This window comes from Andrographis paniculata, unplaced genomic scaffold (assembly GCF_009805555.1).
Source record: "Andrographis paniculata isolate CXL003 unplaced genomic scaffold, ASM980555v1 Contig69END, whole genome shotgun sequence".
Classification (NCBI taxonomy): domain Eukaryota; kingdom Viridiplantae; phylum Streptophyta; class Magnoliopsida; order Lamiales; family Acanthaceae; genus Andrographis; species Andrographis paniculata.
Window position 1 is genome coordinate 3,416,353 of NW_026137605.1, and position 17,364 is coordinate 3,433,716.

The window sequence follows — 17,364 nt, forward strand, 5'->3', positions numbered from 1 at the left end:
TTGATCTCTTCCTTAGTAGCCAACCTTTGCCCTTTTTGAATTCGAATCTGGCTGTCAGTTAGCAAAATATCAAAAATTTCATCAGCCTTTGAATTGTCAAATGTAGGTTGCTCTTTTCCTTCAGTTCTTAGCACTGGCTTTAATTTAGAGCACACATAAGGCTTTCCTGAAATGATTTCGGCCGCCATTTCTTCTGTCTGATCATAATCAAAGTCGTATGCTTCTGTTTCCATACTCGCCATATGCTGAACTTTATTACGCCTAAAATTCTGATCATTTTCTTTGAAAAGAGACTCTAAACGCCCAGCCTTGGAAGCAAGACTTTCCAGATCTTCCACATCATGAGCAGTCAGTGCCTCTCTTAGGCGGCCATGCATATTCTTGACCACTGAATTGGTCATTTCTTTTTCATTGATTATAGTAGGCAACGTCCTTTCATCAAGCGCAACCATTCAATAAACTGTGAGGCTGACTCTTCTGGATATAGCTTCAATTCCAATAAATCGGTAAGAGAAATAGTTGGTAAAGGATTGAAGAATCTAGCATGCAACGCCATTTCCAACCCTTCCCAAGTTTGTATTTGCCCAGGTGGCAGGTTTACAAACCATGAGAAAGTTGTTCTGGTGAGAGATAACCCAAATAATTGCAATTTATAAAAAGGATTATTTCCAACTTCCCTTAATTGTGTTGTAAAGCGACCCACATGCTCTATGGTGGAGGATCCATCTTCCCTTGAAAAAGCATGGAAATCAGGTGGTCGATAATTCCTTGGCAGTGGATAGTCGTTAATGATCCTTTCGGGGAAAAGCCTTTGATAAGCAGGGCGATTGGCCATCTGAGGATTCAGGTCGAAATGTACTCTTAATACTTGTGCAATCTCTTCAGGATCCACACGAGGGTGTTGTTGATCAGGGATGAAGATGGGATCTTGCACATGTGCTCCTTGCCTCTCTTCCTTGACAATGTTTGGCTGCAGATTGTCAACTCTTGGTTCCAAAGGAACATTATTAGGGAAAGTTAGAGGAGTCTTTCCCCTATCTGTTTGGTTGAACGTTGTGGCGCTTGGAAGTGTGCTGTCAACGTATGATGGCCTTGCGAAATTTGCTTGCATTCTTGATGGTGATATTCCTGGCGGCGTCTGAGTGGGTTGAAGAGTAACCCTTGATAAAGCTTGATCTAACATGTTCTGCATGAGATTTTGTTGCTCGCGCAACATGATGTTTTGTTGCTCGCGCAACATATTCTGCATTGCTGAAGTTTGCTGATTGTTCAATTGTTAAACATAAGACAACCAATCGGTAGGTGGTTGGGGAATCTCCCCTGGATTTGGCATGACGGGTGGTGAAATGTTTTCTCCCACCGGTGCTGATGATGATTGAGGTTGTGAGCTTGCCATACTGATTTTTCTGATGATTCGGCCGGACCTCAGTCGTATGAAATTCACTGTTGATGTAGGATCAGCAATCTTGCCTGTCTCCCACTGTGGTCGCCAAATTGTTGATGTATTTTTTCAACAATAAAAAAGTAAAATCCGAAATCTTCGAATTTGATATATTTAGCGCCTGAGATTAGGAATCTCTAAACACTGTACGGTACAGAAAATAAACTGGAAAGTAAAATACTGAAAATTTAAATGATGATCCCCGAATCACTGACTTTGCTTTCGTTTGAAGATGATTGAAGATACCCTGTCAGTTACAGATCCCAACCCTTAAATATTCCTCAAAAACAGTACTTGGAACCGTCGCCCGAACAATTACAACGCCTCTCTTTCAATCGTCTGCTAACTCCTCTTCTGTTGACACGTGTTCTCAGCCGACCAAACTATTACTCTCACTCGCTCTCCGCAGTATCCGACTTCCACAACAACCGACCTGCCTATCCAACCGCAAACCTTCCGACTTTTTGGACCGACCGCATACCTTCCGCCTTGTTGGTCCGACCTCAGACCTTCCGACTTTTTGGATCGACCGCAGACCTTCTGACTTGTTGGTCCAACCTCAGACCAACCGACTTTTTGGACCGACCGCAGTCCTTCCGACTTGTTGGTCCGACCTCAGACCATCCGACCTGCGGACCATCCGTCCTGCGAACTATCCGACCCGCGGACCATCCGTCCTGCGGACTATTCGACCTGCGGACCATCCGACCGGCGGACTATCCGTCCTGTGGACTATTTCTTTAGAAATACGTCTAGTTCAGCCAATTGTCTTAAAATACCCCTTAATTAGTCTAACAGACCCAATTGTAGGCCCACATATTCATCTAACTTGGGCTTTTTAACCTAATTATAAATTTCATGCGTAACAATTTTGATTTAATATTTTATGAGAAAAAATAATATATCTTTATTAAAAATTATACGAAATGAATAATATCAATTTGACTTTAAAATTATAAGAAAAACAAACCGTTATAATAAATTTAGGATTTGCTCTTTTAATAGGAAAAAAAATACACACATGTTTTTAAAAAAATATTAATATATTACATATATTATTATTTTTATATTATTTACACAATTTTTCATTCCTCACTTAAAAAAAAAAAAAAAAAAAAAAAATTCATTCAAGAAGACACAATATCCACAGTTTGAAATCCTAGCCAAACACAACCATCCACAGTTCGAAATCCTAACCAAACAAATCCTAATCATATATATATATACATACATTTGTATATTTTGTTCATATTCTATGTAATCTCATATATTATGAAAATATTTTTATAATATATCTGACATCCTAATCATATATATATACATATATTTGTATATTTTATTCATGTTCTATGTAATATCATATATTATGAAAATATTTTTATAATATGTCTGACATGTGTGTATATTGCTAACTGCAATATAATATACCATAAATATTATAAAAATAATATTCTTTTCTTCAAAAAGGCAAAATTACGAGAATGTACTAATTATTATATTAAATTAGATTTTGTTAATAAATTGAAAAATAGAGGATATAGATACAATTAGAAATTTTAGTTTTAGTAAAAAAAAATTTATTATAATTTTTGAAAATATCACATTTAATATCAATTTTCATGCTAAACATATGTTCAAACCAATTTTTATTATTTCATTTCATTATATTATTATTATTATTATTATTATTCTTTCAAAAATCTCTATCTAAATAAAATTAGAATATTTGAACGTGGTGAAATAAAAAATAAATAAATTTCAGTTCGTTTCTTTTTTAAAATTTTTTTAATATATTTTTTTCAAAAAAATTAATATATTACACACTTATTATTTTTATATTATCTACACAACTTTTTATATCTCCTGCTATTTTTATTTTTTTCAAACCAAAACATAAAACAAACACGCTCTTCATTTCCACTGCTTATGAAATATTTAAAATTTTTTGTTGGGCTTAGACGGCAAAGATAACTTTATTTTCAATTTTTCTAAAAAGATAATTTTCAATATATGATATTTTCACAAATATATTTTCTCAGTTCCATTTAAATTATTCATTTTTACTTAGACAAATATTGAATAAATAGTAATTAATTAAGAAATATATTAGTAAAATTAATTATAATTTAATAAAAATAATTATAGATTAAGCTTAACATGAATAAATAGTTTACTTAAAATAAAAAAAAAATTATAAATTAGGAATTTTAAAAATAATTTAAATGTATAATTATATTTTCAAAAGAAAATGACAAATTACGTGGAATATACGAAAATAGAAAAAGTGGACAAAATTTAGTGGGATTGCGAAAATATTTTTTTTATAAGATATTTAAATTATAAATTTTTTTAATAAAAATGTACAAAATATATTATATTTTAATTTATTGCGCAAAATTTTCTTTTATTAATTAAATTATATACAAAATACTCCCTCCGTCCCACATACCATGTCCACGTTGCCGTTTCTGTCCGTCTCACGTACTATGTCACTTTCCTTTTTTGAAAAATAATTACACACTTTAATCTCATTTTAAATTTTTTTAATTTTAATTAAACTAATTAGTTATTTTAATCTTAATTTATAATTATTTATATTATAGGATAATTATTTTCACTGATACATTCTTAATTATCTACTAATTACACTCCTCCTAAAATATCATGTCTACAGTGTAACAGATACAGTACGTTGAACGAAGGGAGTATCAAAATAGCTGACGTTGGAGTTGTATATACACACTTAATTATATAATTAAAAAGAATAAAAAAAATTTAAATAGTATTTTTTTTACATATTTTATTTGTAAAAAAATCGTATAATTACAATTAAATATCACTTTGAATCAAAAAAATATTTTGTTGCACTTTCTAATTTAACATAGAGAATTTTACACAATAAATAAAAATATATTTTGTATATTTATTACTATTAAAATATAATAGTACTTATGCAATTTAATTAAATTTTAAATTCAATTTAAAATCAAACAAACCCTATTTATTAAAAGAAATTGAATGTGATATTTTATACTAAAAATACCATATTTTTATAAATACTTATACTAATTATATATTAAAACACCATCATGGATCTGGTGCTAATTTTATAATTTCTGTACACATGCGGATAGTTTTAATACTTAATTATAGTATATAATTATGTTAATTTCACAATTTAATCCTATAAATGAACATAATTATAATTTCAGGACTTATTTTCTCTTTTCAAAAATTGACAAAAATCTCCAAGCTGTAGTAGACTCAATTTTTTTGGACTTGGTTTATTTGACAATTATTTTCACTTAATCAAAAGAAAAAACAACGTTAACTCAACTTCTTCACACATTTGATATTTTTCTCTCTCTTTTTTTTTAAAAAAAAAAAAAATAAATATAGAATTCTTAAATTTTTATAGAAATAATATTATTTCTTTAAAAATATTAATTCAACAAGTATTTAAATAAAAAAAGATATACAAAATAAATACGAATAGTTGGTGAGCGGTAGTGTAAGAATTTACTACTACATCGGATCGGTGGACTTCTTATAATAATAATAATAAAAATAGAAATAATGATAATAATAATAATAATAATTCTTCAACTCTCACTCTGGCAAATTGACAGGTGTTGACTGCTTTAAATACAGTAGGGGCAATTGAACAATATGAGAAGAGTTGAGGCTCGAACTGAAAATAAATCTCTCCCTTTTCAAACCTTTTCTGTCTTCGAAAAAGTAACCGCTAAAAGGAGGAGAGGAGTCCCAGAAATTCCACCAAACCCTCCTCCAAAAACCCTCCCAAGATCTCAATCAACCGAGCTCCCAATCCATTTCCATGGAGGAAATCGCCGCCGAATTGAATGATCGCCCGGACCCCGTCGAGACGTACATGAGGCTCGACCGCTGGCCGTCCCCTCCCGACGACGCTGGCGGCGGCGAGATTTTCCTCGTGGGTTTCGTGATTGTCAACGTCGTCGGCCTGCGCCATTACCAGGGCACAATCAGTAGCCACGAATTGGTCGGTCTGGTCCGGGAGGATACGAATCCCTTCGACGGGAACGCCATCAGAGTTATGAACATGCGGTCGGTTCAGGTCGGTCACATTGAGCGCTCCGCCGCTGCGGTACTTTCCCCTTTGATCGACGCTGGTTTGATCACAGTCGAAGGTTTGCACTTCTCTTTTACCTGATGAGTTTTACGTTCTCGAATTTCTTCAATTTGATCGTTTCCTTCCTTCTTGTAAAATCGGAGTCAAACAAGGTGCTAATATTGTTTCATTTTTCAATTTTGGAGTTTAATCTGTAAATACGCATTCTTATTGATTTGTGTTTGATTTGGAAATCCTTTCGATAAATGTGACATAGGAATTGTGCCAAAGCCACCTGGTAAGAAATACGCTTTCAGAATCCCCTGCCAGGTTCACATTTTCTCAAGAATGGAGGATATTGATAGAGTCAAATCAGCTATCAATGTCAGTATGTTGCATTTAATTTCGGAAGCCAATCCATCATTTACATTGTCGGAGGCGGTGGCAGTGAAAGAGAAGAAAGGCGTTCCAGCTGAGAAGAGTGTGGATGAGATATTTAAACTATTGGAAGCAAAAGTAAGCATGGAAGGAGTGTCGGAGGAATTGGATCCCCCTCAAGACATTATTAAATCAAAGCTTTTCCCATATCAAAAGGAAGGGTTGGGATGGTTAGTCAGTAGGGAGAATTCGACTGAACTACCACCTTTTTGGGTTGAGAAAAATGGTTTTTATGTGAATGAGCTGACTAATTACCAAACGGGCGTAAGACCAGAGCCATTGCGAGGGGGTATTTTCGCGGATGATATGGGATTGGGTAAAACACTTACCCTGCTGTCATTGATTGCCTTTGATAAATGGATCCATACTGGACATCAATCATGCAATGGAGATGTTAAAAATAACGACGAAGAAGAGGAAAGTATCGCACTATTTGGAAGAAAGAGAAAAAGGAAGAGAGGTAGTCAAAAGACGAAGTCTGAAGATCTTAACAACACTCAAGATGCAGGCAAAAGGCCCGCTCTTGATGAGTTATCGTCTTCTGAGCCCAAAACAACGCTGATTGTTTGCCCGCCTTCCGTTCTTTCGACATGGATAACGCAATTGGAGCAACACACAAGAAAGGGTAGTCTTAAGGCTTACATGTACTACGGTGAGCGGACTAAAGATGCAAATGAACTTCAGAGATATGATATAGTATTGACCACCTATTCAACGCTTGGGTCTGATGAGACTATATTCCGATCTCCAATTAATAAAATTGAGTGGAGGCGAGTTATACTGGACGAGGCTCACGTGATCAAGAATGTGGAAGCTAAACAGAGTCAAGCAGTTCTTGCACTGAATGCAAAGCGGAGATGGGCTGTTACAGGGACACCTGTGCAAAATAGTTCCTGTGATTTGTATTCACTAGTGGCGTTTCTTAAGTTTGAGCCTCTCTCGTTGAAAAAGTTTTGGGATAGTTTGATAGAGCGCCCCCTTGTTCGTGGAGATGAGAAGGGTATCTCCCGGTTGCAGGTCAGTGAATATCGAATCATGCATTGCTTTCTTAGAATCTAATAGTCCTGCTATATGAGTGAATGTTGAATCATAAACTGCTTTCTTGATATTTTATAGTCCTGCTATGTCAGCTCAGTTGCTTTGGCTTTATGTTAAGCATCAAACTGATATCTTCATCTCTTAGGTTGTTATGACAATATGAAAATCTCTTAGGGAGAGTGTCTTTTGTAGCGCGCCAATCCCTCAATAATGCCCAATTTTATCTTAGCTACATGTACAGCAACATTTATCTAGTTAAGTCTCTTGTTTAATAATTTTGGTCTCGTGCTGATTGATATCAATAATTCATATAATCATGTATTCTTTGCTAAAAAATTAGAGGTTTAAAATTATTACTGTTGGTCTATTACTACATGTTGATATGTCATTTGGTTAATATAAAAAGAAGCACTTTTTGTAGGACTAAAAGTGTAACTTTTACTCGTGTATGGTAAACAAAAACTCAGGCTAGTTCAAACTTATACCTTGCTCCTTTTAATGGTTAATTTGCTTTTGTGAAGTACTAGAGAGTGTTGAAATGTCATTGGTTTGGAGCAATTCTCTCATGTGAATCACTCTTTTGAGTGGATCGTTGCCTGTAAAATTTCTTACCCATCTTCCAAGACTAGATTTTACATTGCCAAAGCACTGTGTTTTCAGGTGCTAATCGCAGCAATCTCATTACGGAGAATGAAAGACAAAGGACTGATTGGATTGCCATCTAAAACCATAGAGACCTTATTCGTTGACCTAAATGAAGAAGAGCGCAGGGTGTATGATCAGATGGAAGTACAGGCCAGGGATATTGTCGAGAGCTATGTTTCCAATGAAGGAGTGGTGAGGAACTATTATACAGTTCTTAGTGTCCTTGTGAGGCTTCGTCAAATTTGCAACGATCTTTCCTTATGCCCAGCAGAAATCAGAGATCTTCTTCCTCCAAGCCAAATCGAAGGTATTCACTGATTCATAACCGAGCACATACAAAATTTTAAATTCCCCAAGAATGTGATGCTATAGTTCTTTTCATATAACTCAACTATGATGTCTTGTTCAACGATTTAATTTCTTGGAAAAACTGTCGTGTGTTTGCCTAATTTTTGTTATCGGTTAATTCTATTATATGCGAAATGTTTGTAGGATCCTCCCTATTCTAGCTGTTTGTGTTTCTGATAAGCATATGGTGACTGAATTCTTGCAGATGTGAAGAACAACCCATCTTTGTTGAAGAAATTGCTCGCAATGTTACAAGATGATGAAGGATTTGACTGCCCGATTTGCATATCTCCGCCTACGGACATTGTCATTACATGCTGTGCTCATATTTTCTGCAGATCGTGCATTCTCAAGACACTGAAACGGAGCAAGCCATGCTGCCCAATGTGCCGCCATCAACTATCTGAATCTGACCTCTTCCAAGCTCCTCCAGACTCTTCTCAGACAGCTCCTGTCGAAGCCTCGTCCCTAAAATCATCTTCCAAAGTAGCCACTCTCCTAAAACTTCTGTCTGCAGCCAAAGCCAAAAACCCGTCTTCCAAGTCGGTTATCTTCTCCCAATTTCGTAAAATGCTGATCTTGCTCGAAGAGCCTCTGAAACAAGCGGGGTTCAAAGTGATCCGCCTGGATGGGACAATGAACGCGAAAAGGAGGGCAAACGTGATCAAAGAGTTTTGCGTCCCGGCGCCTGATGGACCGACGATCTTGCTGGCAAGCCTAAAGGCTTCGAATGCAGGGGTGAATCTGACGGCAGCCTCGACAGTGTACCTGATGGAGCCGTGGTGGAATCCGGCGGTGGAGGAACAGGCGATGGACCGGGTGCATCGAATCGGGCAGAAGGAGGATGTGAAAGTGGTGAGGCTGATAGCCAGAAATACAATTGAAGAGAGGATCATGCAGCTGCAGGAGAAGAAGAAACTTCTGGCAAGAAAAGCTTTTAGTAGATATGGACAGAAAGATAAGAGAGAGATTAGTAGAGATGATCTCAGTATGTTGATGAACTTGTGAACTTATATTCTCTCTAAAGTCTCACCTTTATGGTGTAAATCATCAACATCATGTCTTAAACTTTGAAATCTTTTGATTCTATCAAAATCTACAATCTTTGTAGATCATCTTTAACCTTTTTGGGCTATCATGTTTAATGGATTACAAGTTTGCCGCTACTAGTAAGTTTTCTAGGCTAGGCTAAAATTAACGGATCTTTTCGACAATTATGTGTAGTCTTAATAGCAATATGTCGAATCGGGGAAGAGAATGACACGTCTTTCGTACAAGTAAATTGTTTTGAAATATGGTTATCTTTTTATCCATTGAATCAATAATTCAGTAGCAGGTGACACTTGTCTATTACCTAGCCATCTCGCCAATTGTCTCCCTGGCACACCTTCGACTTTGATAGGTAACATAGGACCATCCAACCAAGGATCGAGTTAATTTAAAAGCTTCAAAAGGACTCATACCCAAAGAGGAATGGAAGGATGTGTTGTACCTCAAGTAATTCTCTAGACATCGGTTGACCCTTTCAGATTCAGTCTATCTATTTTGTATTCAAACACGTACAATGGATTAGAATATATAGTTGTTTCCTAAATTGATTAGTAAAATGTATAACACAATGGAGTGAGGCAGTCTATGGGTGAGATAAGACAATGAAGTAAATCTATCCACTCTGACCCATATGGTATCCCTCTAGTTGTTCAATGTAATCCATAAAGATATGCCTCCAAGCTTGATCACGTATACACAAAGGTCACAACAGACTTGCAGTGTGAATATGCTCATTCTTACTAATTTCACACACATGGCAGGTCCTCATATATTGTTGAACTTGTTGTCTAAGACCCGGCCACCAAAAGATATTGGAAATCCTTTGATAGGTAGTATTTATCTCAGAATCATCTCCAAGGCTAGATCTATGCATCAAGCTGATGATTTGCGACTTCAACCCTCCATGGCAGCCTTCTTAAATTTAACCAGTCCATATACTAGTGAGTAATAGGAAACTTGATAAGGCATAGCAAGTAGTTTGGCTATCAAACTCTGAACCTTTCATTGGCTTTAGAATTGTCAAAGCTGAGCATTCACCTCCATGCTCTCCTTGAATGGATAGAGCATTAGTCACTTTGTTATCCATTCCATGTTTATACTCAATGGGTTGGTATAATCAAAACCAAGGAGTTTGGTTTAGATATTTATGTTGCAAGGGAGTAGAGAGCTTCTGTTCATTTCAAACTTGTTTGATTAGTTTTTATGATAAAAGGGGCATGCAACAAATATGCCCTACGATCCATTTCTCCACTTGCTAAGAGAATGACAACAAGTTCCTTTTCATAGATGGAAAACCCCAAGTTCTTCAGTCCTAGAGCATTACTAATGAAGCTAAGGGGTGATGGTCCTGCATCAAAACAACTCCAAGACCACTATAACAAACATCTGTTTCTACTACAAAAGGTTTGTTGGCCAATACCCGGGCCTTGGTCATAGCATGTCATAAAAAACACAAGCACAAGTCCTTGAGATAAACACTTAGTATCTAATTCATCACAGATTGAAACGTTGCTGGAGCATTTCACCACATATGTCTATATAGGGAGTTGCACCACCTCATGCTTAATCATACATTGTGCTTAATAGTTTTTTTCACATAATAAAATGGCATATTTATTTAAGGACGCCTCATGCTTAAAAATACCTCCTACTTAAGCTTTCTTCACATAGAAGAAAATGACACTTTGTACTTAAGAACACCGAGGTGTGTGTTTGTTTGTGGGGTTTTGTGTTTGGATTTTGAATATAAAAATTTGAATTGAAATAGTTATTTAATAACATATATATTGATATAATATTTTGGATGTAAAATTAGATATTAGTACAATATAATAAATCAAAATATGTGTTTTATTTATTTTTTGGAAGAAAAAAATTGAAATAGTAAAACCTAATCCAAAATCCCACAAACAAACACAATCCTTATATTTAAGTAAACCCCATGCTTAAGAACGCTTAATACTTAAGCTTTCTTCACATAGAAAATTTGACAAACATTGTGCTTTTATTAGCAATGTGCTACCTCGTGATTGGACACGTTTCTGGACTAATTTTATTTAGGAATATCAAATGGGGGCGGGTTAGCCCCGGACCCGCCCCGGACTCGCTCTTAATGAGGCGGATTCGGATCTAAATAATATGTTTCGGAACCGGTAGTGGATTTGAAATTTTAAACCCGGCCGGGTTCGGGATGGGTTACGGATTTTACTAAAAATCCGTCCCAACCCGGACACGGACCTGAATCTGAATATTTTTTAAAATTATTATAACTAATATATATGTATATTATATAATAAAAATATATTATTTATTTATTTAAATAATTTTAAACATAAAATTCAATTAGTTGGCTGTCCCAAGTAACTTTTAAAAATTATTATACCTAATATATGTATATTTATATAATAAAAATATATTATTTATTTATTTAAATAATTTTAAACATAAAACTCAATTAGTTGTCTTTTTTTGCTTCTTCAACCGCGACTGCTGCCGTCTTCCATCTTCATCTACTTGTATTCTACTGACCAACACCGCCCGCCAGCGCCAATACAATATGTATATATATATATATATATATTTTAAATTAGGTACTAGTGGATTGACCGTTGGATCAAAAAGTTGTCCTCCTACAATGCTAGATGAAGATGAAGACTTTGATGTCGAAGCATGTTAGAATTGACTATTTGATGTTTTAAATTCTTATATTTGCATTGTGTTTTTACGTACTTTTATCTTATTTTTATGGATCAATATTTGATTATTTTCAGATTTTTTTTGGTACTTTTAATGCCATTTGTTTTAGTATTCGATTGTTAAAAATATATTTATTATTATATATTTTTTAAAAAAACGGGTTTTCCGTGTTGGCCAGGGTCCTAGGGCCGAGTGGAAGCCGGGCGGGCCGGGTCTCGGAGCCTAATATTTTTTAGCTAGGCGGGTCTCGGGGCCTGCAGAACCTGCCCCGAACCTGCCCCGTTGACATCCTAATTTTATTACATTTTAATCCTATATAAGGTCTACATAACATTCTAAAGTGATAAAAGATTATGTGGATGAAAAAAAAATTAAAAATTTACCCATAATTTAATTGTCTTGCTTTCATTACAATACATATTTACTGTATATGCAACTACAAATGAGCATTTAGATTTTTTTGTTCTGATTTTGTCAAATTCGAATCAATCCAAAAATTAGTATTATTTTGAAAAAATAAATTCAAATTGAACGGAAATAACTAAAATTTGAAAATTTGAAATCCAATCCAAATGGGAAAATTCAAAATTCAAAATTTTTTATTTTTTAAAATTTATTTTATATTTTTATAATTATTTTATAATATATTAAATATATAATAAATAAAATAATTATATTAAAATATAATAAATAATTTTAAATTTGTATTCTATGAAAATTTATATTTATTAAAATATTATATTACAGATTTCAGATTGGTTCAAATTTTAGTATACTGATCCGAAAATATGAGATTTATAAAATATTTTTCAAAACATATTTTGGAATATATACATTTAGATATGTAATCTTTCTAATGAACCAACTCAGGGTGGGAGTAGATATATTTTAATTGTAGTTGACGATTTTTTAAGAAAAATTTGAATTTTCTTATTGAAAAATAAACATGATTTGTTCAAAAATTTCAAAATTTGGAAAATTTAAATTTAAGTTAAAACTGGCAAAATAATAGTTTAAATTTTTGTAATACATGGTTCACTAAATCTTGTGTGCAAAATTGTATTAAATTTGAATTTGTCCCTAGATCACCCCAATCTAGTTGGGTGGCTGAGAGACTAAACCGGATTCTTTTGGAGAAAGTTAGAAGTCTTTTGACTTCATCCAATTTATTTGGAAAATTTTGGGGCGAAACCACTGTAACAGTAACATACCTTTTAAATCGAGCACCCTCTATCCCCGAAACGGTGAAATTCCTGAAAGTACGTGGTTGGGTAGATTAGTCGACATATCTAATATTTGTGTGTTTGAGTGTCTTGTTGTGAGACATATTTGCACTGATGATTTAGAAATGAAAACCGAAAATTGTTTTTTTTTATTATGGTGTTACAGGGTATAGATTGTGGTTAAATTTTAAACCCGAATTTTAAACTATTATTAGTAAAAATGTGACATTTAATGAACTATGTTTGAATATTGGAGAATCTAAATTGGTTGTTACTGAAATTGTTAAAAATAATACAGATTTTAGGAATGTTTTAAATAAGGTGGAGTATAATTTGATTGGTATAGAAGATGGAGAAAATAAATATGTAAAATCTTATTTTCGTTTTGAATTTAATGATAATCAACATGCAAACCATGTGTGGTAGGTGACCTGAGGCGTCGGAGGTTTGAACCCATGTCCTCACGGTCATACGTCCAACCCGCACACCACCAGGCCTCCCTTACGGGGACAACTTGTTACTGTGTTTGTTTGTATATTGTGTGCTGCATGTTTTGATTGTATGACACATTCACAGATTTGACAATATGCCTGTTGTTGTGGATACAATATTTTTGAAATTAATAAATATGTAGCTTGTTTGAAAGTTCTATACTTTGATACATTTGTAGGCTAAATTAATGCATTTATGACTAACTTGTTTTTAATGTTTTTTGTTTGTGAAGGTAAGTAATCCAATATATTGGACAATGATGACATTAGTCTCCCATATCCAAAATTAGGAGGAGGATTTTAATAAAATTTTAGTCTGTAATTATTTTTTAGACCAATATTGTATCGACGCACCAAACATACACATTATTAAATTGTAACCCAAAGTAGTCATGGTATGACCCATCCACATGATCCGACCCGCGATTGACCCGTCTGCTTGCGACCCAACCCACTAACCTGCGCCTTTGGGAGATTGATCTTGAACCGTGAGATATAGGACTTTAATCACATTCCTTCAGTCCTAATTAACCTAGATATAAATATGGGAGGGGGTGTGAGCGGTCACTGACTACATACATACACTACAAATATATATCTCTCTCTCTCTCTCTCGATATTTCTCTCCCTCACGTTGTTCTTCGCGCAAACTCTCTAGCCTGATTATTGTTTTTTGTTGATGCATTTTCTTGTATACTTTGTAGAGCTTGGCGCGATTCTATTCCTTCCTTGGCGATTCCGGCTGCACAGGGTCCGTTCGTTGTCGATCGGCTTTTGATTGTGCTTGTGGTGTATTTTTATGTCTACTTTTGTACCGTGTGAAGGGTTTGAGGCCGATTAACTTGTGTATGTGTGTTGATTTTGAGTTCTTGGCCGAGTGAAATCCTAATTCAAATTTTTCTTTGTATTTTTCGTTGATTTTTTTCTTAAATGAAATCAAGTTTATTCTACGTTTATTTTATTAGAGATTCCATACAATAATCCATTAATATTAACTTTAAATTATTTCATCATCATACGATTATATAATTTATTAATTAAAATAATATTGTATATTGTAATAGCGCTAGGAGCAGGCCCAAGAGCAAAAACCGTATATACCCTATAAAATAAATATACTCTATATTTAAAATGAAATGGCGGGTGGTTCGCCCCCAGAGGAACAACGAGGAATGATGCATACAATAAAGACTTGAGAAAAAAACGATGTCCAGAAATTGTCATTTTCCTTGCCATGTTTTCATTTTTATTTTCTTTATTTGATAATGTTGAAAGTTAAAGTGCTTTCATGAATATTTGCTTACATTCATAACTATAGTGGTTACTCACATTGTTGTGTCATTTAATAATGAATATTAAAAGTCACTAAAGGTGTAATCAAAACTGTATAATGCTTAGTGTAAGATTAAGATAGTGTGGTGCAAATTATAATATAAAAAAAAATAATATTTTTCTTTCCGAAATTCTTAAACCAATCCTCCAATATATTTTGGTATCAGAGCCTGTTAGATCCAGAAGAGCTGTGTACAATCAATCATGGCTAGTGATGGTCCTCTCATCCCCATATTTTCCGGCGAGCACTATGACCATTGGTGTGTAAAAATGAGAACAATGCTCAAGTCGCAGGATCTATGGCAGTACGTTGGTGATGGATATGTAGAGTTGGAGAGTGAGAATGGTGTATCTGAACAAGAAAAAAAATTCTCAAAGAGCATCGATAAAGGATGCGAAAGCCCTTTCGTACATTCAGCAAGGTGTAAGTGTATACATCTTCTCCAGAATTATGACTGCCGACAACACCAAGACAACATGGGACACCTTGCAGAAGGAATTCCAAGCAAATCTGAAAGTTAGGAATGTCACTCTTCAAACATTACGGAGAGAACTCAAAGATTTGAAGATGGATGAGCGGCAGAGTATTCAAGACTACTACACTAAAATCACTAAAATTGTGAATGAAATGAAGACTTCTGTGATGATATTAGTGATAATAGAATTGTGGAAAAAATTCTTGTTAGTTTGCCCCCTAAGTTCGATGCTATGGTGTCCATAATTGAGGAAACAAAAGACATCACCTCATTGAGTTTTCAAGAATTGATGGGTTCCTTGAAGGCTCATGAGATACGAATAACAAGGCATGAAGAGCATTCCATTGAAAGTGCATTTTAATCAAAGGCCAAGTTGAATTCAGAAGACAATAATGGAGAATCGTCAAAAATCAAAATATAATCAAGGAGGTAGAAGAAAGAGCCGAGGTGGAGGCCGAGGATATAACCTAAGAGGTAGAGGAGGAATGCAGTTTCAGAGATCCTTAAACACTCAACGTTGCAGTCATTGTGGTAAAGGAAATCATGAGGCCAAAGATTGTTGGCATAAAGACAAACCCAAGTGCTTTCATTACAAGAAACTTGGACATGTTGAAAGAAACAACAGATTTAAAAAAAAAAAAAAAACCAGCAAACACAATTTACAGAAGAAGAACAAGGAGAAGGAAGTTTATTTTATGCTAGTTGCATGGCATCCGAGTGTAAGAATGACGTTTGGTACCTTGATAGTGGTTGCAGTAACCATATGTCTCATGAAAAATCCAGCTCTTTAAATTTGAATGAATCTGTAAAGATGGAGGTGAAGATGGGCAATGGAGCAATTACTTGTGCACATGGCTTGAGAACAATTGGAGTGCAGACTAAAGAAGGTACAAAATTCATACATAATGTTCTGTTTGTCGTAGATTTGAATCAAAGCTTGTTAAGTCTTGGACAACTTCTTGAGGATGAATATGCACTCAAATTTTTGATAATAATAAGTGTTATATTTATGACAAGAAGAATAGAGGAAAACTGATGATGAAAATTGAGATGCAAAATAATTGGAGTTTTCCAATCAAATTTAAGTACAATCAAGACAGAAATTGTGGAGATTAGACCTTAAACCAACGAAGAATCATGGGTTTGGCATAAAAGGTACGGACACTTGAATTTCCACAGCCTGAAATTGCTACGGCAGAAAGGAGTGGCATATGGCTTACCAACGATTAAAGAAGAAAACGTCGTGTGTGAAGAATGTGCACTTGGTAAGCAACATCGACAACCATTTCCAAAAGGTGTTGCTTGGCGTGCAAGAGAAATCCTAGAATTGGTTCACACAGATATTGTTGGGCCAATGAGGATAATATCTCATTGAGGTAACAAATATTTTGTCCTTTTTGTCGATGATTTTTCGAGGATGACATGGGTATATTTCATGAGGCAAATTTCAGAAGTATTCACAATATTCAAAAAATTCAAAAGCTTTGTTGAAAAGAAAAGTGGATATTTCATTAAGACATAAGTGATCAAGGGAAAGAGTACACCTCAAATGCATTCCAAAAATTTTGTGAAGACGAAGGGTTGGCAAGACAACTTACCGTGGGTTACACACCACAACAAAATGGGATCTCCGAAAGGAAAAACTAAACTATTCTGGAGATGGCAAAGTCTATGATGCATGGAAAGGACTTGCCGAATGTTTTTTGGGCAGAAACAGTTTACACAACCGTATACTTGATCAATCGGAGTCCAACTAAGGCTTTGATTTATCAAACACCTATAGAAGCATGGAGTGGACGTAAGCCATCAGTTAAGCACCTTCGAATCTTTGAGGGCGTAGCTTATGCACAAATTCCAAAAGCCAAGAGGAACAAGCTGGAAGCAGTGAGTGAAAAATGCATCTTTGTTAGTTACAGTTCAAAATCAAAAGGTTACAGGTTATTTAATTTGAGAACCAATATGATTAGCCGTGATGTACTATTTGATGAAAACGCATCTTGGAATTGGAAAGAAAATCAAGTTGCAAAACAAAGAGCTTGGAATGATGAGGAGTACCATAGTCGGCTGAATCAAGAAGAGATCTACAACAACTCAA

At 34.7% G+C, this 17,364-nt stretch overlaps 1 protein-coding gene across 1 annotated transcript; it reads left to right on the forward strand.

Annotated features, from left to right (window-relative positions):
• Positions 1–5,153: 5,153 nt before the first annotated feature.
• Positions 5,154–9,115, forward strand: LOC127263765 (putative SWI/SNF-related matrix-associated actin-dependent regulator of chromatin subfamily A member 3-like 1). The gene is made up of 4 exons (XM_051292970.1): positions 5,154–5,610; positions 5,809–6,986; positions 7,668–7,959; positions 8,206–9,115. The coding sequence occupies exons 1-4, from the start codon at positions 5,280–5,282 to the stop codon at positions 9,006–9,008; spliced, it is 2,604 nt and encodes an 867-aa protein (XP_051148927.1). The 5' UTR covers positions 5,154–5,279; the 3' UTR covers positions 9,009–9,115.
• Positions 9,116–17,364: the final 8,249 nt, after the last annotated feature.

What these genes read in the sequence shown, in the direction of transcription:
- LOC127263765 (XM_051292970.1), top strand. Translation starts at nt 5,280, where the DNA reads ATGGAGGAAATCGCCGCCGAATTGAATGATCGCCCGGACCCCGTCGAG. An exon ending in AGGGTATCTCCCGGTTGCAG is followed by an intron (nt 6,987 to 7,667) that starts GTCAGTGAATAT and finishes CTGTGTTTTCAG; the next exon opens with GTGCTAATCGCAGCAATCTC. An exon ending in TCCTCCAAGCCAAATCGAAG is followed by an intron (nt 7,960 to 8,205) that starts GTATTCACTGAT and finishes GAATTCTTGCAG; the next exon opens with ATGTGAAGAACAACCCATCT.